This window comes from Zosterops lateralis, assembly GCF_965231275.1.
Source record: "Zosterops lateralis genome assembly, chromosome: 3".
NCBI classification, from domain to species: domain Eukaryota; kingdom Metazoa; phylum Chordata; class Aves; order Passeriformes; family Zosteropidae; genus Zosterops; species Zosterops lateralis.
Window position 1 is genome coordinate 93,652,343 of NC_139764.1, and position 23,379 is coordinate 93,675,721.

The following is a 23,379-nucleotide window of genomic DNA, read 5'->3' on the forward strand; positions in this document are numbered from 1 at the left end:
TCCTGACGCTGGGTAATTATTTTATTTCTCCGGCAGACGGTGTTTCGCACGCCCGCGAACACCGCCCCCTGCGCGGCGAGAGGCGGCCGCGACCGCCCCGGGGACCGCGGGCAGCAGCAGCACCGCGCCGAGCCCTGAGCACCCGCGGGCGGAAACCTGCGGGACTCACCTGCCGCCCACCCCGCCTCGGCTGCCGCCCCACCGCCCCTCGGGGCCGGGCCGTCCCTCCAGAGCACCGGGAGAAGCCTGGCGGAGCTGCGCGGCCCCTCCGACGTGCCCGCACTGTGCCCACACTGTGCCCGGCGCGGTCCGGCGGGGGAAGGGGAGCGGTGCGGGCGGCGGAGCGCCTCCAGCCGGGCTCCCCGGCCCCTCCTCGGGGGGCAGCCCCACAACCACGCGCTGCCAAAATTTAAATCGCCCCGGCACTGCGGCTCCGCGCGGAGCGTCCCCCTCCGCGCCGCTCCCTCCGGCCGGACCGGGCTCACGGGAGGGGCCGGACCGCGGCCGCCCCGCTCAGGCACCGGGCACTCCGCCGACCTGCCCGGCCCGGCCCGGCCCGGACCGAGGCGAGACCCCGCCGGGGCCACCCCGCGCCGGGGATGGGGGATGAACCACCACCGACGGCGCGGCTGGCGCGCCCCGGCCCCGCTGCCCAGGCGCCCGGCCCCGACGGTGCGGACCCCGAGGGCGCGGACCCGCGGCAGCCGCCCGCTCCCTCCGCTGCCTGTGCGGAGGCGCCCCGCGAGCAGCCCGGCGCGCCTGCCGCCCCGACGGCGACCCCTTCCCTTCCCTCTCCTCTCCTCCCGTTCCCCTCCGTCCCTCGCTCCGTACCTTTTTCAGCGCTGACATTCTAGTGCATTATTGCCGCGGCGGGAGCGGGCTGCGGCGGGCCGGGGCTGAGGAGTCGCCGGCAGCGGGAGCGGCGGCGCGCGCCCAGCGTCCCCTCGCGCCGCTCCCCCGCCGGGGCCGCCGCGCGCCGCTCCCCCGCCCCTCGCGCCCCGCGCGCGCCCCCGCCCTCGGTCCCGCGCGCGCGGCAGGGCGCCCTCGCCGGCTCTGCGCAGCCGCGCGCCCCCTGCCGGAGCCCCCGGGCATCGCGCCCGCTGAGGCGGGAGGAGGGGGCGGGGCCAACCGCGGCGCGGGTACGCCCTGCCGCAGCCTCGGCCAATAGCGACGCACGGCGCCGTGACCGACAGGTGCGGCGGCCAACAGGAGAGAGAGCGGGCGCGGTGCTGTGCGGGGTGTCTCGGAGGGGCTACGGGGCCATGGCCGGGAGCAGGAGGAACGGTGAGAACGCGCCGTCAGGGGCGAGGGATGGTCGGTCGGTGCCGCCGTGCTGCTCCCGGGGCTGGTGACGGAGGGAGCCGGGGGGCGGCGGTGACGGCTCCGGACGCGGCTGCTCTCAGCCGGTGTGTTCCGGCCCGGGCGCTCCGCACTGCCGCGGGACTCGCTCGTTCCGCTCCTGGGCGCCCTTCCCGCGGGGAAAGGCGGGGAGGAGCCGGGGCAGCCCGGGAGCGAGGGAGACAGAAGAGTCCTGGCGGAGCCAGCCCCTGCCCGGGCGGGGCTCCGGGTGCGCGGGGCTCCGGGGCCGAGCCCTCCCGGCCTCCCGTGCAGCCCCGGGCCCGGAGCGGCGGGGCGGGTTCTGCTGCCGCGTGTTCTGCCCGGGGTGCGGACACGCCAAATAGTGACTTCGCTAATCACTGAGTATTTTAAGATGGCACCTTTTTTCCTCAGTATGCACATAACACGCGTGCTTACTTGCTGTTAGTGATCATCTGTTTTGGCTCTTTTAAAGTGAGTTAGCTCACTCCTGAAATAACTGTGGTACTGTGCTTGCTAAGAATAAAATAAAGGCCTTGTGCTATCCAAGCACAGCTTCAATCAGTTCCGTTTATCTAAATGGTTTATAAGACACGGCACAGGAAGAATGCAATGATCAAAATACAGGTGTTCCATAAGTAATATCTCGTTCTTAAGAGGTGTCGAGTAGAGCTGAGCTGTGAGGGAGCGGAATGCTTGCATCCTGTGCCTGGCTTTTGCGTTTTCAGTTCCAGCATCTTGAAACTGGAATACTTCATGGGACGATAATAATTTGAGCGTGAAACTGATCAGCAAGAGTTCATGTTTAAGCTCTTTGCTGACGGGCTGCAGCTGGAGATCGTTTGCAGGAAGTATCAATGCACAGTAGTGTTCTCTGTGGTTCAGATGCAGACTCGTCATGAGAAAGGGAGAACGACTGTTTTACTTCTGCACTTTGGAGATGGGAATTACAATCGATGTTTTCTGGAAGAAAGTGAATTAGAAAGAATGAGTTCCTGCACTTGTGAGTGAATGCATGGCTCTAGTGGTTCTAGAGCTGAGAATGGGAGAACTGAATTCTAAAGCTCTCCAATTGTTTAAAACTAAAGGTCAGGTAAAGAGCTGCTTGTTTTGGTAGTGTGTCAGAGAAGGCTGAAATGATCGTGCTGAGTGCGTGACTTTACGGTGTAAAGTTGGAAATCATTCATGTTTTATTCAGCCACATTCAGTGACTTAAGATTGGGAAGAAAATACAGTGAGAAATACAAGGATGTCACATGCTCCCCTGGGAGGTAATAACAAAACTGGAAGAGTTTAGAACATCATCTGATCAGCCTCTGCAGCCCATAGCATATATGAAAACTGTTGACTTTTTATTGTGAATTTTTTGTAAAGACAGCTGTCCTATGAAAGAGCTGAGAAAGAAGGTTTAGCTGGTTCTTTTTAACGTTAGTTTTACTCTTTTTTTTTTTTTTTTGTAAGAGTATGTTGAAGATGCCGAAGACAGATTTTTATCTGCATTATGAGTAAACAATGGAACTTTTTAGCTTGTGTGGAACTGGGCTGTAACACAGAATAAATGGGATGGTCAACAGCTTGTAGGTCATGGCTCTTATTGTCAGTGAAGAGAATCTGAATAGTGAAAAGCCGGTAGAGCAGGTAAGTGGAATGCACTCCACTCTGCCAGGAAAGGCTGCAACAGAAGTAGTCGAGAAAGTGCAAAATTTTTTTTGAGTTTTATGAGGCTTTTGTTTTTGACTTGCTGGTGTTCCAATGATTCGTGACAGACCTTGAGGTACTACTGCTGTCATTCTGTGTGTCATCCGCAAGGTATTGATCCTGTGTGGGATAGCTGAACTCCTCATTTGTTGCTGTTAAACATCGACAATTGCTTGAAAGCTTTACTCATCACTCTTGAAAGTTTGTGCCACCCCAAAGTAACACTGTCATAAAGGATTGTATAGAGAGTGATGCTCCAGCTGCTGAAGGGTAGAGTTAAGGTATTGATGCAGGAGTAGTGTACATTATGGACTATAATTGCAAGTAAAAAGGGATTGAAAAGTTGTGCTGTACAGGAGCAATCTAGTGGGACCACAGGAGACTTCCTGTTGGAGAGATTAAGCTGGAAAGCAAATGTGGACACCTGAGAGACATCAGCGACAAATGGTATTAAATAGAGAGTATTGCTATTTTCATCTCTCAGGTGACTTGGGACAGGATTATAATGGGCATTGAAATGAGATTGCAATTCCTTAGTTTTGGGGGGTTTTTTTGTTTTGCTGTTTTTTTTTTTTTTAAATGGCAATATCACATATTAAACATCTTAGTTCTTGCAGAAAAGCACATCATTTCTTTCCTTTTTCTAGTTTCAGAGAAGCATCAACTGCTAGAGATTTGAGATTATTCAAATCCTTTTCTTATTTTTGTTTTTCAAACTCAACATAATTTTTTGGCAAATACTTTGATGTTTTACTGGCAAAAAAGGTACCTGTTTTAAGTGGGTGTGTTTTCTTTCATCATATGTTTTTATCAGTAAGGGGAATATTAATTGCAACTGGAGTTTGATATCTGACATTATTTTTCTCTTGTCTGTGAGAAGTATCTTGCTCCTTGCAAAACATGACCAAAGATTTATTCCAGTTTACCATGATGTAAATTCTATTTGGATTGTAGTTGGCTAAATTACAAATAGCTAGGGGTTTTGTGATTGACTGTAGAAGTTACACTAGAGTAAATGTACTTGACTCTGCCATTGAAACCTTTTATGGGAGGGGAAGAAAATTTTTTTGTTGCTGACCATGATGTTGTGTCTGGATGAGAAATGTAGTCAAGGAGAAAGGCCAACAAAGTAATGAAAGGAGGATGATACACCCAGTGGTCTTCTATGTAGAAAGTCTGCCAGGGGAGCTCATGCTCGCAGGGAGCAGAGCCTTACATGATGTGGTCTTTAGGGTTCTGTGTTTAGTGTGGATGGCTGTTCGGGGTTTCTGGGTTTTTGTTTTTTTTTTTTTTGGAAGATGGAGTGTGTTGGTGTAGGGTTGGTTTGTTTGTTTGTTGTTTGGTTAGGAAGTTGGAGCAATTCTTGCATACTTTGCCTTGGGATAGGGTGGTCCACAAGTGGTAGGTGGGACTGCTTAAACCTGCTAGGTTATATTCAGGAGCAGGTGTATGAACCTGTGTTGTTTAGTAAAAGTGGTGGAGGGGGTGGTGCCATTAAGGTATGTCTGTAGTTATTTCGCCTTTTTAAACAATCATTGCAAAGGGTGATATATTTTCTCTTTGAAGAAAGTTATGTAGAAATTCAATTACATTTATATTTTATATAATATGACCTTATGAAGATTCCTTTTGAATAACACTTGATGTACAATCTTGTAGGACTTTTATTTGTGCTCAGTGATACTACACCTGTCAATTTCATGGTTTGGTTTTTAAATACTGCTATTTGACCTTCATTTTAGCTTGCTTCTCCTCATGTGAAACTGTCTGTTTAGAATTTGCAAATTTTTATCTCTTCAGTAATCTGAACTCAGAATGACTTGTGGGGTTTTTGTGTTTTACTTTTTGATTTTTACTATTTTCAGCTGTCTTCCATATTAGTACTATAATTTACCATAACATTTAACATAATTCAGTCTTCACTTTTAGCCATATGTTCTTTGCATCCAGATTTAGGTTGAAGTAAAATTTAGACTTTCTGAACTTTATACCTGTGTTGGCACCAGATTGGTCTCAGTGAGCAGTGATGTTATAAGTGCACAGCATTCCCCCATCCCTTGCCCAAATCTGTCCAGAAGAGAGAGGAAAAAGTCTCATAGAATTACAGAATACACTGAGCTGGAAAAGAGCACAAGAACCGTTGGAGTCCAGTTCCTGTCCCTGCACAGCACCATCCCCAACACTCACACCAGGTGCACAAGAGCTTTGTCCAAATGCTTCCTGAGCTCTGTCAGGCTGGTGCTGGGACCACTTCCCTCAGGAGCCTGTTCAATGCCCAAACACCCTCTGAGTGAAGAACCTTTTCCTGATACCCAATCTAAACCTCCCCTGACACAGCTTCAGGCCATTCCCTCAGGTCCTGTCAGTGGTCACCACAGAGAAGAGATCAGGGTCTGCCCCTCCTCTTCCCCTCACAAGAAGCTGTAACTGCAGTGAGGTCTCCCCTCAGCCTCCTCCAGGCTGAACAGACCAAGTGACCTCAGTCACTCCTCATACAGCTTCCCCTCAAGGCCCTTCCCGATCTTTGTAGGTCTCTTTTGGATGCTCTCTAACAGCTTTGTGTCTTTCTTATATTGTAGCACTCAAAACTGCAAGAGGATTTGAGATGGGGCTGTAGCAGCACAGAGCAGGACAATCCCCTCCCTTTCCCAGCTGTCCCTGATGCCCTCCAGAGCACAGTGGGCCTTGTGGCTGCCAGGGCACTGCTGACAGTCCTGTGCAGCTGCAGTTTACAGTTGGCTCAACTCAGTGGCCAGAATTATGGTTATTAATAATATTCACCAAAGTTGAGCTTCACTAAGGGTGTATGAGATATCTTTTTTGATGTTTTCGGTGAGATCTGTTTGATTGTGCCAAGTAGGAAAAATATAATGGTGCAGAATGAGAAACATATTTTAAAGTTTTGTAGAAGATGGATAGTATGCACAAATTGGAACTATAGTGAAGGTGCTCTGTTTTTCCAGGACTGCAGTAGCAATACACATTTTGCAGGATTTCACTACAAGGCAGACGGGGTTCTTATGAACAGTGGAACAACATCCTGGTGTTCTCATTGTGGTTATGTAGCTTCTTATCATCTTTGTCATGTCAAGTTTATTAGATGTCTTGGAGCTTGTGGCTGCAATTAAGGTGGCCTAGTGACAGATCTCTAAAACCTTTGTTGAGACAGGATGGCACAATCTATTAGTCAGATTCTTGTTGAACTACACAGTCATGTAGAATTTGCTGACAGATGTAACATCAGTCTTACTGATTTGAAACTGTAGAGTGACAGACTGTGCTTGATCTAGCTGAATAAGTTTCTTTTAAGCTAAGAAGAGAAAATAAATATTGGCTTTTTCTAGCAATAAGTTTCTGTTTTGTATCTGCAGTTTTTCTGAACTGCATTGGTCTGGAGGCTCACAGGTCAATCTCTATGTAGTAACTGCTTAATTTAGGCGAATACATAGACATGGGGTGTTTAATCACTTCCTACCTTTTAATCCTACTGATACACACCATATACTTAAATAAGCTGTAGCTGTTCAAGAGTTGTCTCACAGACAGGAGTATTCTATATTACTGAGTTTTTGATAACAAAGTGGGTTTCCATGTGCTATAAAAAGTAATGCTAAAAAGATAAATGGAGACATGTTTTACCAACTACTACTTTAGAGCACAAAACTGGATTTTTTTCCACTGTGATTCTCGAACCTGTAATAAAGAATTAGGTGTAAAATTAGGGCAATTAGCGTATCTTTTTTTTTTTTTTTTTTTTTTGTCTAATGGGATGTTGAAGACTAATAAATGCTGTTTCAGTGAGAATAATGCCAGTGGTCTTGAGACAAACCTTGATATTGTGAAGTTATTGTTATACACTAGATATGAAATGATAGCATCCACACATCTTGTGCAGCTCCCTGTGATGTTTTTGGTTAATAACTATACTGAGATGCAGCTGATATCTGGTAGTTCAAGCACAGAATTCATGTGACCTTGGATACAACTAAATCCTTCCATTATTTCATTCCCAAACAGTACCTGTGGGTTCTTTTCACCATTAAATATGTAAAAATAGCTTTAGCAGTTAAAATCGTCTGTTATGTGTAAGTCAATGAGACCAAGTGTAGACCTGTAAAGAGGACCATTCCACCTTGTGTAGACATCCTGTGAAACTGTACAAATTTTTCCCTTAAGGATCTCACAAAAGTTTTGTGAGTCTTGTAGAACTAAAAGGAGCTAGTTGTCTAAGGAGCTAGTCAAGTTTAAAATAATCAGTTTGTGATATCAGCATTTCACCATGGTGTTTCTATTCAGTCTCAGTTTTAGAGTTTTGTAGTTCAAAAAACAAAGCAAAAAACCCTGGCAACAACCAAGAAGTCACCATAGCTGGTGGGAGAACTGGGATGAACAGCCTTTGTTCAAACAGAGACTGCTTTCCAGGCCAAAAGAGACTTCAGAATCAAGGTTTCTAACCTGTAGAGAGATCTCCATGGGAAATATATTCTTATATAATGTAGGATTCCTTAACCTAGTAAGGAAAGGAAGAAAAAGGCCCAATGCTGAAAACAGTCAAGTTTTTCAAATCTGAATAGCAAACATGGTCTGTCTGTATATGTCTTATGCCAAAGGCAAGTAGGCACTGGAAAAAACCTTAATATGAACTATGGAGTTCCTCTAGAGTCTTCTGAAGTACATTAGATTGAGGTACAAGTTTTTGGGTCTCACTGTAGGCAGGTGTGTAAAAGTACTTCTCCCAGTCATTCAGACAAGATGGAGTAGTATGTTTTCTGGCCTTAAGATGGAAGTAAATTCTTTCCTGAAATATGAAGCTGAGAAATTACTTGGTGTCTTCCCCAAGAAAGTGTCATAAAATAGCAGTGCTGTTTGGAAGGAAGGACTGTAAATTCATAGACAGATACGATTTAGTCTGAAGTATGAAGACTGAAGATGTAGTCGATGATCTGCAGAATGGTCTCCTCTTCCACTAAACACAAGCTCTTATAAGCTGTTAGCTTCTGTGTTTGTCTGCAAGTGCCTCTTGAAAGATTCCGTCAGCTTCAGCCTGAATTTTCTGCTGCAGATCTTGCTGTCCTTGCTTTTTTATCCTTTTTTTATCCTTTAGCTAGAGCAAGAGCCTGTTACCATAGCTTCGCCTGCAGGATGAGGACTGCTTGCAGACTGGGAACACAAAGCAAAATACTGTACCCGTTCCTGTGTACATAAAACTGTACTTTGATCACAGCTAGGATTCTGCATGTTTCACTGTTTTTTCCCCAGCTGGAAAGATCAATTTTGTTATTCCCATGACGTTGCTACAGTGCTTTGCTTTGGTTTGCATGCACTATCCATGGTGGAGTGGAAATACGTCACTCTTGACAAAACTGACCTTGCTGATAGCAAGAAAATCACATTTTCTGTTTTTTCCTTCTGACTTGAACAAGAGTATCCCATCTTAGATGTTAGATACACCTTTTAGATGGTCTGAACTGTCAAACTACACAGAACGTAATTGCATGTCACTGCATTGTTCTTTTCTCATATCCCTGCGTAGCTTGAATGTTTTTGGTAAAAATGAGGGTGAGTGGGAAAATGATACCCTGTTCAGGTGCCATGGAATGTCTTGTAGTGGTTAATTACTCTCTTTCTTCCTTGATTTTAATCTTTTGGTAGTTGCTGAACTGGTATCCCAAATCTGGGAATCTTCTCTGCAGATAAGTGATCCCTATTCAGAGGATTTTGATGTTAATGACTAAATAGCTGTTCATTTCCCTCGGGACTAGAATATGTTGTGCACACACCCCCAAGTTCTCTTGACTTAATTCAAGCCTTTGGTCTCTGCCATTTCTAGCAATGGTTTGGGGTCTTTGAGCCTTCAGCTGATTCCTTTTTGTTTTGCTTGTGCTGTTTTGGCAGTGGGGCTTGATGATTGGAGGTTTTGGTTTTTTCTGAGGTCACTGTGTATGTATGTGTGTTTGTGACTTTTGCTTGTGTTGGGAAGTTTAGGTCAAAGTTAATAAATTTAATTATCCTTGGAGGTTCTGTGTATTGATTTCCATTTGCTCTAACAGGGGCCCATACTCAGTGCACCATTATCTCTACTGAGCACATCTTTGGCACCCAGAGGCTCATTGGCAGAATTGGTGTCTTGTGTACATGAGGTCTCTGGAGTGGTGTCTCATTTTCAGGGAAAACAGGATGCCTTGCATGCCATCAGGCATCATAACTTCAGACTGAATTTTGCCCTGGTGGCTGAAATACAAACTGGATGCCTTTGTTTTTGTGAGGCTTGCAGAGCCATGACCTGAGAATCACTGTGTTAGGCCAAATAAACACAGAGCAAAAACCTTTGCTCATCAGTTTGGCCAGCTGAGCAACTCCTTCAGAAAGAATCCAGAAGACTCAAACTATCCTGTATGGTTAAAGGAAAGGTTAGCTATTGAGGAATGGTTTAAAAAGGAATGAACAGCTCCTAGCCTGAAATTATCATCAGTCTTCCACCTGCTAGCTGGTAAGAAGAGCAGTCTAGCAAACCTTTTCTGTCTACAGCAGTCTTTTAAAGTGCTTTTACACTCCATTGCTCTGGGTCCTGATAAACACAGTCATCTCTTTTTCGAGAGATCCCTTGAGGATCCCTGGTCAAGAGTGTCCAGCCATGATTAAGGGAAGAGGAGATGATCCATGCAATGGGATTGTTATACCCAACTAGGTAAGGCCCTCCACAGTGTGCTCTAGTTGATCCTGCTCTGAGCTTTGGGGTTAGACTGGGTGGTGTCTGGAGGTTCCTTCCGACTTTAATAGTTCTGTGATTTTTATGATCATGTTGTACGGTAACTGTCCTGTCATGACCTTCATAGCAGATGTAGTACTTGCATGATAAAAGACACTTCAAGGATTTACTTGATGTATATGCAAGTAAATACTCTCCATTTGAATATTAGAGAGTAATTCTTCACTAACAGAGATGAACTGAACATTTTAATGAAGCCTTGTCCATATGTTCTGCATGAAGATTATCGTTCTGTCTGCTCTTTCTGTCCTTTTTCATTCTGCTGTACTGTCTTCCCTTCTGCTGTAGCAGAAATAGCATATTAGCACATCTTGCACATGGGATGGTTTCAGAAGTTCCTGATTTGTCCCCTTTTGGAAAGTTTCTGTTTGTAGTAGAAACAAAGAGACCAAGTAGGACAACATGCAAGCTTCACAGAGTTCAATGCTCCCAATGCCACTTCACTTTGTTCTTGCTGCCCAGCTTCGACTTAAGTAGGCAGGAGGCGACCAAATGAGAGATGTGGTGGGGGTACTTACACTATGGATGACAAGTAGCCAAAAGTATGTGGCAAGCATTCCCCACAGAAATGGTTTTGGGGAAGCCATCGCTGCACGGGAATGTTTCTGATGTTGTTCAGAATCAATTTGTTTAGTTCTTCAGCATGCTTTTGTTACAGCTTGTAGTCCTAACTGAGTTTTAAGTCATGCTAAGTCGTGTTGCCAACCCCAGAATGTTCATAAATGTGCAGTGCTATTTCTGTGTGTTTGTGGATAGTCTGCTTTATGTATGTAATATGAACTCAGTCAAGGTGTCAATTTAATACATGGTGCCAAAAATGCATTTATCTGAAGGAGGGTCCTTACTCTTCTTGCAAAATTAGTAGCAGAAAGATTATGGTTGTTCACAATTTGTATCGGTAGCCACCATGTGTTCTGCATTGTATTTCTTGGAGTTACACTTTGCTTTCTTTCTGTGATGTCAAACTGCAGAGACCTGGTGCTTTTTCAGTTTTCTGATGTATTTGTACTTCACTTTTCCAAACATGAGTTGTCAAAAATTAGCCATGGAGCTAGTTTGATACCTATTGAAGCTTGTTCTCATGTCTGAAAATACTGGCTCCTTTTTGTCACTGAGGAATTCCTGGAAAGTCAAGTGTTACGGTGTTCCTTCAGCTCATTGCACAGTATTAATATTTTAAAAGTGCTGTATGTTTTCACCTGGAATGTAGTTTGTTTTTTTTCTTTTAAAATTAAATGAAAAGCTTAATCAGAATCAAAAAAAGACATGAACCTGTACAGTTCCTCCATCAGTTATGTTGACAGGGAAACCTTGTCATGAAATAACTATATGGTTATGTGATAAAAATAGGGTAAAAATTCGTGTATAAAATAATAATTCGATGTATAATGAAACAAAGCTAAAGTAAAATTGTAAAATCCAATAGAAGGGTAACCGTTCTCTCTCAGCCTGCTAATCTCAGTTGAAAAGACAGGACGAAAGTCATCAACTTAGACAAAAGACACTGGCCAACCCTGATAAGAATCGCTTCCTCGCCAAGGCAAGGAGAAATTCCTTCCTGACGTCGATGCCAATTTCATCAACTTTCTGGTGCCACGAGCGGAATGAAATCAACATAAGACAGACCCTTGGAATTGACATAAGAAAGGAGCCTTCCCGGAATGAGACAACTAGACTTGATGAGGTCCGGGAGAGCCATCGAAAAGAAATCCGGACTATTCAACCCACCTTGGACACCTGGACTGCCTAAGGGCAGAAAATTCCTATAAAACGGTGGACTGAGAGCTGCACTGGCGTGGACTAGGGCGTCTGGTACATCGGTGCGGACCTCTATCCACCCAGCGCGCGCTGACAATTTCCTATTTTTGTGGTTTTTCTCTTTTTCAGGTGCTCGATATTCTGTTATTAATAAATTGTCATTTATTAACCTGAAATTTGCCTTTGCATTTATAACAGATTTGGTGCCGTGACTCGGATTCGGAGGAAGCTGCGGGGACCTGCGATCCAGGAGGGTACCCCCGCTGATTTCGGCGGCCTGGTGAGTGAAGAGACCCCGCGGCTCCACCCGAACCTCCGAACCAAATTTAGGAGCGAGAAAACCACAAAAATAGGACAGGGGAAAGAACGGATCCGGGGGCAAGGAGAGCTCGGGAAGGCAAAGGGCCTTCGGAAAAGCCGCGGCTTGCAATTGCTCGTAAAACGTCTACGTGCACGAAGACATCCACGCAGGAAAAGGAGCTGTAAGTACTGCTGGTTGAGCGGGTGATTGGGCGAGTGTGTGAGACGTGATCTGATCACGGAGCGAGTGCGGACTTCAAGGTCGCAGTTCCGTCTTTTCCCGCGAGGGGAGCGGTCGGCCGCGAAGGAAGCGATTTCGTGTGAAACTCTCTTACATTGCTTGTCAAAACCGGGACGAGGGAAGTCTCGGGGACCGATCATGGAGTGGGCAAAAAGGGGAAGGGTACGTCCTGTTGAGCTCGGGAATCGGTAAACCCTTTTTGCCAGCGGACCAAGGTAAGGGTCCAAAGAGAATCCGAAAGGATTGAGAGCCGATCAGGAACCCTCGGCACAGCTCGCTGGAGGGGGAGTGATCGAAAAAGCCCCATCCCCTGAGAAACAACCAAAGACACAACGCACAGGCAAGAAAGTCGACTTGCAGGGAATTTCGAAGATTTGGTAAGGAAATTCGCGAAATATGGGACAGAAAAAGAGTAAGCCCCAGAAAAAAACCTCAGAAAGCCCCCCCTCTGGTAAGGGAAAGGGAACCATGAAAATCCCTCGAAATAGTCCCTTGGGGTGGATGTTGGAGCACTGGGGAGATTGTCCACAAAGGAAAGAGAAATCTAAGGAAAGAATGATTTACTATTGCATGGATGTGTGGGGTGGAGAGAAATTGGGGGAACACCTTACATGGCCGGTAATGGGATCATTTGAAAGCTGGACATGTAGTAAGTTAAATCGCTATGTGAAAAACAAGAGCCCCTCGAACCCCGAGGAGAGGGAATATGCCCGGCTTTGGTTAAAACACCCGAGCTGGTTTATTCCCGATAAAACAGAAAGGGCGGCCCGGAACTGGGACCGAGCCCTGGGAGCCCCTAGATCACCTCCCACCTCCCTACATTGAGCTGAATTCCCCACCCTCTCCAGAGCAAGTGGTGCCCACAGCCCCTTCCGATCCTCCAAACCAGCTTTTGGGGGCACAGGCATCTCAGGTGGGGAGTCATGCCTCCCCTCCATTGTCCCCACTGGCAGCTCCCTCCCTGCCACCCCCGCTCCTGCCTCTCCCGTCTGGCCTGGGTCCGTCGGCGGCGCCCCCGCCGATAGATGCCATGACCGCGGGAGCCCCCTCTGAGATCCCGTCTGCGCCAGCTTGGGGGCACTCTCGGTCACCTTTTCCGCCGCCACCAGGGTTGCTCCGAGCGGAGGAGAGACCCCCCTCGGCTGCACAGGCGGCAGTCCCGCCCCCGCAGTCCGGGAGAGGGAGACAACCCACTGCTACCAGTTCTCCCCCTGCTAGCAGAACCCGATTGAAAGCAAGGAGGATGAGTGATGAATGGGGAGAGAATGAGAATGTGGGACACAGTTTACTTCCATTAAGGGAAGTACCAACGGCCCCAGGGATCATTGGATTTGTAAATGTGCCTCTCAATACAGGAGACGTAAGAGCGTTCAAAAAGGAAATGGGGCGATTGTTGGATGATCCTTTTGGTGTAGCGGACAGGTTGGATGAGTTCCTAGGGAGCAGCATTTATACATATGGGGACCTGATGGCAATCCTGAGGTCTTTATTCAATAGTGAGGAAAGAGAGATGATAAAACAGGCGGGTATCAGAGACTGGGACCGGAGGAACCCACAGGGGACACCTGGGGATCAAAAGTGGCCCAGCTCTAGCCCAAACTGGAATGCACAAACAGAGGACGGGAGAAGGAGCATGGTAGATCTAAGGAACATCATAATTCAGGGCATCCGGGAAGCTGTCCCAAAGGGTCAGAACATTAGCAAGGTTTTCAATGAATGTCAGGGGAAAGATGAATCCCCCACTGAATGGATTGAGCGATTAAGGCGAAGTCTACAGATATATTCTGGGACGGACCCTAATTCCCCTGTGGGGGAAGTTCTGCTCAAAACTCAGTTTGTGGCAAGGTCATGGGAGGACATTCGGAAAAAATTGGAAAAGATAGAGGGTTGGCAGGACAAAAGCTTGCAAGAATTGTTGCGGGAAGCCCAGAAAATATACATGAGGAGGGAGGATGAAAAGCAGAAAGTACAAGCTAAGGTTTTGGTAGCTGCGGTGAAGGAGGTCCAGAGACAGGAACAGGCTTCGGGGAAATATAAAACCTTACCCCGAAAGTCTCAAGGCCCCCGAAAAGCAGCCCCAGACACGAGAAGGGAACTGCCCGAGTGCTACTATTGCAAAAGGGTAGGACACCTTCGAAGGGACTGCAAAAAGAGAATTAAAGATGAAAAAGTATTTCAGGAAAATTAGGGGTGTCAGGGGCTCTTCACCTTGGGGACCAGGACATCTAACGAGCCCCTGGTAAAACTGAAAGTGGGTCCCCAACGTCAAGAAACCGTTTTTCTGGTGAATACCGGGGCAGAAAGGAGCACTTTACAAAATCTACCAATAGGGTGCACGGTCGGTAAGGAGAAAGTTGTGGTGGTGGGTGCAAAAGGGGATCCCTTTAAAGTACCTGTGATAGAAAGCGTGGCAGAAAATAAAGTCTGCCTAGGGAATTTGTTGTTGGTAGAGGAAGCTGATTACAACTTGCTAGGGAGAGATATGATCATAGCTCTTGGAATTAGCATAGTTGTAAGAAGTTCCGATCTTGTGGTGAAAATGTTTAAACTCACTGAGAAGGATGAGGCAGACATCAATCCAGAGGTATGGCACTCTAAAGGGGAGGTGGGGAAGCTAGAAATAGACCCTATTCATATTATAATCGAGAACCCCGGGGACCCTATACGGGTCAAACAGTATCCCATTCCCCTGGAAGGGAGAAAGGGATTGAAGCAGGTTATCGATGACCTCTTGAAGGGAGGAACAATAGAGCCATGCATGTCCCCCCATAACACCCCTATACTGGCTGTAAAGAAGGCAGATGGAAGCTATCGGTTAGTTCAGGATTTGAGGGCAGTGAATGCCCGAACCAGGACTAGGTTTCCGGTAGTGGCCAATCCGTATACTTTGTTGAATCGGCTTACGCCTGAGGATGTGTGGTATAGTGTGATTGACCTGAAGGATGCATTTTGGACTTGCCCTTTGGATGAGAAAAGCAGGGATTACTTTGCTTTTCAGTGGGAGGACCCCGATACCAACAGAAAACAGCAGTTGAGATGGACGGTGCTTCCGCAAGGATTTGTAGAATCCCCTAATCTATTCGGGCAGGCCCTGGAGCACCTCTTGACTCAGTTTACCCCAAAGGCAGGGACAAAATTGTTGCAGTATGTGAATGATCTGCTGATAGCAGGATCTTCAAAGGAGCGGGTGAGGGAATGTACAGTGGAATTGTTAAACTTTATTGGAGCTAAGGGTCTGAAAGTTTCAAAATCCAAACTGCAGTTCACGAAGCCCGAAGTGAAGTACCTGGGGCATTGGCTGTCCCAAAGGAAAAAGAAATTGGACCCTGAGAGAGTCGCGGGAATTATAGCATTGCCCGCGCCAAAAACTAAAAGGCAAATACGCCAATTGTTAGGGCTCCTGGGATACTGCAGGCAGTGAATTGAGGGTTTCAGTGAAAAGGTAAAATTTCTGTATGAAAGATTAAACACCGACAGGGTGAAGTGGACCGAACAGGATGAATTAGATTTTCAAAAATTAAAAGAGGTTCTCATGACAGCCCCAGTACTGACCCTTCCAGATGTGAATAAAGAATTCCAGTTGTTTGTAGATGTTAGTGGGCAAACTGCACAGGGAGTCCTGACTCAGGAATGGGCCAACAAAAAGAAACCCATAGGATTTTTATCAAAAATCCTGAATCCTGTGAGTCGAGGTTGGCCTACGTGTTTGCAGGCTATAGTTGCAGTGGCACTCCTGGTGGAAGAGGCGAAAAAGATTACCTTCGGAGCCTCTCTGGTAGTTTACACCCCTCACAATGTGAGAAACATTCTGCAACAAAAAGCGGAAAAGTGGCTGACCGATTCCAGGCTTCTGAAATATGAAGCCATCCTAATCAGCTCCCCAGGATTGGAGTTGAAAACCACCTCGGCACAAAACCCTGCACAGTTCATGTTTGGAGACCTTTCTGAGGAACTGTTGCATGATTGTGCTGAGATCGTGGAACTTCAGACAAAAGTAAGATCAGATTTGGAGGATCAGAAATTGGAGGGGAGAGAGAAATGGTTTGTGGATGGGTCGGCAAGAGTAGTCGAGGGGAAAAGAAAATCAGGATACGCAGTGGTGAATGGCAGAACAGGAAGAGTGGTGGAATCGGGTCCCCTAAGACCCGAATGGTCGGCCCAGGCTTGTGAGCTTTATGCTCTCCTGAGAGCTCTCAAAGGGTTAAAGGGAAAGAAGGGGACCATATTCACTAACTCTCGGTATGCGTTTGGGGTGGTTCACACTTTTGGGAAAATTTGAGAAGAAAGGGGCTTGATAAACACAAAAGGAAAAGGTTTGGTCCACGGCGAAATGATTCGACAAATCTTGGAGGCAATCAAAGAACCAAAAGAGATTGCGGTGGTGCATGTAAAAGGGCATCAGGTCGGGTTGCAATTTCAGACGCGTGGGAATAACCTGGCTGACCAAGAGGCAAAAAGGGCAGCATTACTCACAGTAAGAATCCCCGAGGTGATTGGGGAGGAAAACTCCGGAATCCAAATATGTCCCTCTGAAAGGGACATTGAAGGATTCAAGGAGATGGGAGGGGCATTGGAGATGGGAAAATGGAAATTACCAGATGGAAGGGAATTGGTCCCGAAAGGGGTGGCCAGAGGGATCCTGAGACGCCTGCACGAACAAACCCACTGGGGAACACGGGCATTGGCTGACCAGTTTCTGAAATTCTTTGGGTGCAAGGGGATCTTTGAGTTGGCAAAACAAGAGGTACAGGGGTGCGTGACTTGCCAGAAAGTAAATCGATCCAGATCCAGACAAGCGGCTTGGGGAAGTCGTCCGATTTCATACCGGCCGTTTGAAAGGATCCAGGTGAATTTCACTAAATTACCAAAGGTCGGGAGGTATAGGTACTTATTGGTTATAGTGGACAAATTGACACATTGGGTAGAGGCGTACCCAAGGGCAAAAGCCACGGCTCAAACGGTTTCCAAAGTATTATTAGAGGAAATAGTCCCCAAGTATAGAATAGTGGATTGCATAGATTCAGATCAAGGGACTCATTTTACCTCGAAAATCATAAAACAATTAACCGAGGCCTTGGGAATTAGATGGCAATATCACACCCCCTGGCACCCTCAAAGTTCAGGGCAAGTAGAAAGAATGAATCAGACCTTAAAAACTCAGTTGGCAAAACTCATGCTGGAAACTAAGATGTGTTGGGTAAAATGCCTTCCCCTTGCTTTGTTGAACATAAGAACCATGCCTCATTCTGATACGGGACTGTCCCCCTTTGAAATGTTGTATGGGATGCCATACAAACATGGAATGCCTGTGGGACATCCCCGAGTCGAGGATGTGCAGTTACAACCTTATCTCATCACTGTAAACAAAAATTTACAGGAGCTCAGAAGGCGTGGACTCATCCCCCAAAGTGGCCCTCTCGGATTTGCAATTCATCAGATTCAGCCCGGAGATAAAGTGTTAATCAGGACTTGGAAAGAGATTCCTCTCGCCCCGCAGTGGAAAGGGCCGTTCCTGGTACTACTCACAACTGACACCGCAGTTCGAACCGCTGAGAAGGGTTGGACTCATTCCTCAAGAGTGAAAAAGATCGGGGACCCAAAAGCCTCGGACTGGAAGGTCACCACCCCTCCTGGAGAGCTCAAAATCAAACTCAGGCGTCAACCTAGATGACCGACCAGATAAGTTGTAATACCCCAGGTTGTGAGTGCTTTCCTTTCATTCACTTTGAATGCGTGTACTGTAAACAGGTTTGGGTCACCCATTGTTGGAGAAGGAGTCGACCTAAAGGTCTGTGCACTAACTGTCTAATCGAGGAGCAGGTTAACACAGACCGCCTCTTAGTACTTGCCACTCGGGCCGGACTTTTTGAATTAGATTCTCCTAAGTGGTATCAGATTTTCAAAAAGGGAATAAAGGGAAAATTGGACGCTAAAGCAGAACCCTTAGCAATTGAGTGCCGGAGGACCATCAAGGTACCTTGCCGAGGAGATACAATCAAATTATCCCGGTGGGCAACCTATAAGAGAAGGTTTGCCATCAGGACCACACGGGCCCCTGAAGCAAACCCTTGCTGTCGGGAAGATGGTTTACCCCGCCGTATGTTCCCATACGGGCGATGGGCAAGGCAGAGGGGTTTTTCGGTGGGGAATCCTGACGGTCCTGAGCCTAGCCGTGTGCTGAGCCAAGGGGGCCCTTCCAGGGGCGCTCCTGGGGGAGAATCCTCCCGCGAAGTGTGAATGGTGCTTAACAGCACCAGAAACCGGGCCGATAATAGATTGTCCTCTAAAAAGGCAGTTGGGTGATTGTTGAGCTAATGGCACTCGATTTCACCTTTGTGAATTGGAAGGAAGGGTCCGGTGCCAACGCTCAAGGGCAAGTCCTAAGGGCGGGCTGTTCAGGGATCCTGCTCACTCACTCGTTAGACGAAAGCGGGAACTCGAAACTACTTACCCGGTACCAACATGTCAACAATGTAACAAAACTGTATGGATGGGAGGAAAAAGGCAATCTACCTTCCTTGCCTACTATAAGGTGAATCCCCTGTGCTACGACAAAGCGAAACTAAAAATATGTAATATGGGTGGAAAATTGTATTGGAAAGGGAGGAATCTCAAACATGAGGAAACGGGTTTCTTGGACTCAGAACCCATCATTTTCGAGTTATTGCCTCCGGGAGATAAGCGTGTATGTTTGCAGTTTGACCAAGTTTTTTGTTTTTCAAGGAACGAGGAAGGGATGGACCCTGAAAGTAAAATGAAACAGGTAACATTGGAACTCAAGAAAAAGGAAGCTGAGGCCAGAAAGAGGAGAATTGAGCAAGAAAGGTTGAAATCGCTCAGTGAACAGTACGAGCAATTGGAAAGGCAATACGGAGATGGGGGATTTCCGGCCCCTAACCAAAACCTCTTTGTAGAACTAATGCAGGAGATAGCCACTGAATTGGGGCTGACGAATTGCTAGATTTGTGGGGGATTAAAGTCAGCCGAAAGGTGGCCCTGGAAAGAAGAAGGATTAGCCCCGGAACAACTTCTAAAATGGGAAAGCTCTAAATTGTCAAAAATAGTAAAAAGACCGGAGGGATGGATTTTGGAAAAAAGGATAGTGGGAACTATCTGCATCAGCCGAGAGGGGAAGGAGTTCACCGACCTGGTGGGCTATACTCCTTGCATAAATACCCTAACGGTGAATGACAAAACACGGGTCTGGCAACCTGAACCACCCTCCGGATATTGGAGCCAAATTCGAGAAAAAGATTGTGAGTGGTTTGAGACTATGGGACTTTGTTGGCACAAAAGTCCCGGGGCTAATCCATTTCAAGCACTAGCGGGACTAAGAGAGTACTGGGACGAGCCGAGAAGAACCAATATAGGCTGGAAAGCTCCAGATGGGATATATTGGATTTGTGGAAAAAAGGCCTATAGCGAACTTCCCCGAAAATGGAAGGGGTCCTGTACCCTAGGAATGATAAGACCCTTCTTTTTCACCTTGCCTAGAGCTGAAAGCAGTTTGTTAGGAGCTCCTCTGTTCGAAACATTAAACCGACAAAGAAGGGAGATAAGACGGGTGCTACCCATAGCCGGAGGCAACCAGAAATGGGGGGAAGAGGAGTGGCCTGCTAAAAGAATCATTGAGTATTATGGGCCAGCCACCTGGGCTAACGATGGCAGTTGGGGATATCGAACACCTATTTACCTCCTGAATAGGCTGATTCGGTTGCAAGCAGTGGTAGAAGTGGTTTCTAACCACACCTCAGAGGCCTTGAAACTCCTGGCAAAGCAGCATTCACAAATGAGGGCTTTTGTGTATCAAAATCGGCTTGCCCTAGACTACCTGCTAGCAGAGGAAGGAGGGGTCTGCGGCAGATTCAATGAATCAGAATGCTGCATCGAAATCGATGACTATGGGGAGACTATCAAAGGGTTAGCACAAGAAATCAAAAAGGTGGCACATGTGCCAGTCCAGAAGTGGAATTCAATTCTTCAGGCTTCATGGTGGGACCAGCTGTTCGGACAGGGGGAATGGTGGAAGAAGGTAATATTCTTTATAACATGCTCCATTGCAGGCATTGTCTTCCTCCCGTGTCTGATCCCTTGTTTCATTCGACTGATACATTCAGTCGTCCAAGGGATGCAAATAGCATCCCTTCCCATAGATCCAGAGGCAGCACAAGGGAAAACTGTGTCCAAAATAATGAAACTTGAGGAAGAAAAAGGTAAAAGAAGGGCGGCAGAGGCCCTAAAAGAATTCAAAAAGGAGCGGAAGCTCCAACAAGGTGATGAATCCTCTCAGGAGGACTGGGAAGAATGTGACTTTTTAAACTAAAATTAATGTCAATAAAGGGAGAAAAACGAATTTTTAATTTGATGAATTATTAGGTGGGAGACTGTGATAAAAATAGGGTAAAAATTCGTGTATAAAATAATAATTCGATGTATAATGAAACAAAGCTAAAGTAAAATTGTAAAATCCAATAGAAGGGTAACCGTTCTCTCTCAGCCTGCTAATCTCAGTTGAAAAGACAGGACGAAAGTCATCAACTTAGACAAAAGACACTGGCCAACCCTGATAAGAATCGCTTCCTCGCCAAGGCAAGGAGAAATTCCTTCCTGACGTCGATGCCAATTTCATCAACTTTCTGGTGCCACGAGCGGAATGAAATCAACATAAGACAGACCCTTGGAATTGACATAAGAAAGGAGCCTTCCCGGAATGAGACAACTAGACTTGATGAGGTCCGGGAGAGCCATCGAAAAGAAATCCGGACTATTCAACCCACCTTGGACACCTGGACTGCCTAAGGGCAGAAAATTCCTATAAAACGGTGGACTGAGAGCTGCACTGGCGTGGACTAGGGCGTCTGGTACATCGGTGCGGACCTCTATCCACCCAGCGCGCGCTGACAATTTCCTATTTTTGTGGTTTTTCTCTTTTTCAGGTGCTCGATATTCTGTTATTAATAAATTGTCATTTATTAACCTGAAATTTGCCTTTGCATTTATAACAGTTATTAACTTGACTGTGCTATGGCTGTGGTGAGAGTAAGTCTTACTCCATTTTGAAACTCTAATAGGTAAGATTTCTGGTAGTAGGTATTTTTTGCTTGAATTTCCTTTATTGCTAATTTTCTGTTAAGGGGTAGTTATTACTAAATGGACTTGTCTCTGATGCTGAATAGTACCAGAGACATCAGGTTAAGGAGAGGTTTTCAATAGGGAAGAACTGCTCTATAGCATCAGGCAAGAGTATTCTCTTGTTGAGCCAGTGCTTATGGATATCACACGATACCTTTCTTTCAAGTAATTGCAGCAATAAAACCCTCTGGAAAGAGCTTCCTTTGTCATCTGAAAAATGTTTTGGTAGCTCAGTTCTGAGACTGTTAACTGCAAAGCAGAGTACTGCTTTGGAGCATGTGAAGCTGCTGAGGATGGCAGAATGTATATTCCTCAGAGCCTAATTTCTTTGTTCATTTATACTGAAGACCACTTTGTTGAAGAGGTTTTGGACTACAGACAGATTTTTATTTTTTTATTCAGACTAGAATATACTTAAAATTCCAAATAGTTCAGAGTAAGTCAGTCAGTTTTTTCAGCACTCTGGTGATTCTAGGGTTACTAACAAAATCTGCAGATGATACAAAACTAGGAGGAGCTGTTGATTCCCTCTAGGGCAGGAAGAGAGACCTCAGCAGATTTAGAGGGCTGGGCAATCACCAACCATAGGAAGTTCAACAAGTGCTGGATTCTGCACCTGGCATGGGCCAACCCTGGCTGTACAGACAGACTGGGGAATGAGGTTCTGGAAAGCAGTGCCATGGAAATGGACCTGGGGGTCCTGGTCAATGACAAGTTGAACACAAGTCAGCAGTGCCCTGGCAGCCAGGAGGGCCAACCCTGTCCTGGGGGCATCGGGCCCAGCATGGCCAGCCGGGCAAGGGAGGGGATTGTCCCCTCTGCTCTGTGCTGGGGCAACCCCACCTCCAGTGCTGGGGGCAGGTTTGGGTGACACAATATAAATGAAAGACACAAAGCTAATAGAGAGAATCCAAAAGACACCTACAAAGATGGGGAAGGCCTTGACTGGAAGCTGTATGAGGAGTGGCTGAGGTCACTTGGTCTGTTCAGCCTGGAGGAGGCTGAGGGGAGACCTCACTGCAGTTACAGCTTCTTGTGAGGGGAAGAGGAGGGGCAGACCCTGATCTCTTCTCTGTGGTGACCAGGGACAGGACCCAAGGGAATGGCCTGAAGCTGTGTCAGGGGAGGTTTAGACTGGGTATCAGGAAAAGGTTCTTCACCCAGAGGGTGTTTAGGGCACTGGAACAGGCTCCTGAGGGCAGTGGTCCCAGCACCAGCCTGACAGAGCTCAGGAAGCATTTGGACAAAGCTCTTGGGCACATCTTGAGGATGGTCCTGTGCAGGGACAGGAGTTGGACTCAGTGATCCTTGTGGGTCCCTTCCAACTCACCTGACCTTGTGATTCTTCATTCACCTGAGGAAGGTGTCCTGCTGGGATTCATTGTTTCCTGCTGTCTTCAGAAGGCTTGAAATACATCAGGTTTCAAACAAGGACCTTGTAATCTCCAAGTGTCAACACTGCTCACTTCTATTTTGTTACAGTTACTGGAAATTACTGGTAATCTTAAGAGGTGACTTGTGTCAGTGCCAAGACGCTCAGACACAGATGTGAAAATTTGTAGGCAGTAAAGAACTCCCTCACTCCACATCTTGCTGCTTCTTCCAGTGTCTGCTGAAAACTCCAGCCAAGTGGATGTTGCTTCGATGAATCTATCACTGTTCCTGATCTAGATACTTCTTTCTGAGCAAAAGAGATTTTCATCAAAGAATAACCTCTTCAGTGTTCATACCCTCCAAGGCAGGCATTCTATCAGCTTGCTTTCTCAAGCAAAGGTATTAAAGATGGAGAAAGCTCCCTGTGGGAATTAGAAGGAATTAATGTATCCCAGCAGGTCTCGTCTTGCTTTCTGAAGTAATGCTATTGTGTGTATGAGTATAGTCCCTCAATTTTAAAAATGGAAAGGAAAAGGTGATGTAATTTGAGGCGGGGGGGGGGGGGGGAGGGAGGGAGGGGTAGGGAGATGACTAGGGAAATCAGATTTCGAGATGGGGAGCATAAAATCCAGTGTACTTATGAGGAGGCTGCTCTTCTCAGCAAATTTGGAGATGTATTTGCATATCTAGATTCATCAGTGTGTCAATGATCGTTTGCTTTGGAAGAATAGTTCCCTTAGTACAAGTGCTTGAATGTTAATCTGTGTACCGATTGTGGATGTGCTAGAGT

At 46.7% G+C, this 23,379-nt stretch overlaps 1 protein-coding gene across 3 annotated transcripts in view; it reads left to right on the plus strand.

The window, feature by feature from the left end:
* Positions 1-1,213: 1,213 nt before the first annotated feature.
* Positions 1,214-23,379, plus strand: part of ERICH1 (glutamate rich 1) — a 75,355-nt gene continuing 53,189 nt past the window's right edge. For 2 of the 3 annotated variants that reach the window (XM_083857609.1, XM_083857610.1), the window contains exon 1: positions 1,214-1,284. In XM_083857609.1, the coding sequence (XP_083713735.1) occupies positions 1,263-1,284 (22 nt within the window). In that variant the 5' untranslated portion in view covers positions 1,214-1,262. The remainder of the gene's footprint in view (positions 1,285-23,379) is intronic. The other variant, XM_083857611.1, reaches the window with a different exon arrangement.